This window comes from Perkinsus marinus (genome assembly GCF_000006405.1).
Source record: "Perkinsus marinus ATCC 50983 genomic scaffold scf_1104296930932, whole genome shotgun sequence".
NCBI lineage: Eukaryota > Perkinsozoa > Perkinsida > Perkinsidae > Perkinsus > Perkinsus marinus.
In genome coordinates, this window is record NW_003215942.1 from 1 (window position 1) to 652 (window position 652).

At 48.8% G+C, this 652-nt stretch overlaps 1 protein-coding gene across 1 annotated transcript; it reads right to left on the reverse strand.

Moving 5' to 3' along the window:
- Positions 1-354: 354 nt before the first annotated feature.
- Positions 355-561, reverse strand: Pmar_PMAR005580 (hypothetical protein; the record flags this gene model as incomplete). Its single annotated transcript, XM_002786808.1, has 1 exon — positions 355-561. A coding segment is annotated over one exon (207 nt), but the record flags the coding sequence as incomplete, so codon positions are not given.
- Positions 562-652: the final 91 nt, after the last annotated feature.

Here is a 652-nt window from a genome sequence, read left to right on the forward strand (position 1 = left end):
ATCGATTATTCGATGGGTGCACGGGAGGCTCTCGGAAGACTTCGCAGATCTAAAAGAGGCGAAGATGATAAAGGAGGATCTATCGCCGTATGGACCTCCTCGAAATTATTCTTGATCGGTTGTATGAAATTCCCTAACAACTCTGCCTTGACTGTTGTTGACCATAACACGTAAAATGCACGGAGAAATCTGAGTGAAAATCATCTCCCGATGCAACAGTAGAAGGCTTACTCCTCCACTGCACTCCGATGCAATTCGTAGACCTTCGTGCGGTTGAATAATGACGGTTGCTTGCTGACCACCACATGCCTGAGCTAATCCCAGCTGGGTACTCTCAGCAACGCTCGAGGCCCCCTACTGCTTCACAGTGGCGACGAGCATGTCCCTCCAGGCCGGCTCGGGTGGGATACACTCAAAAGAGCCATCGGGTATTTGGTCATTCAAAGCTGTGAGCTTCTCCGCAATTCGCTTCCGCATCGCTCCGTCGGCGTGACCCTTGCGGAGATAATGAACGATGGTCCGCGTCCATTTCCGTAATGCAGTAGTAGTAGACTCATACGCCTGGTTGGAACAGTTAGCGTATCTACAGCAGCTCAACAAGTTTTTGACTTTTAGTTGAAATAGTTAGTTTTAACTGTTAGTTAGTTTCGGT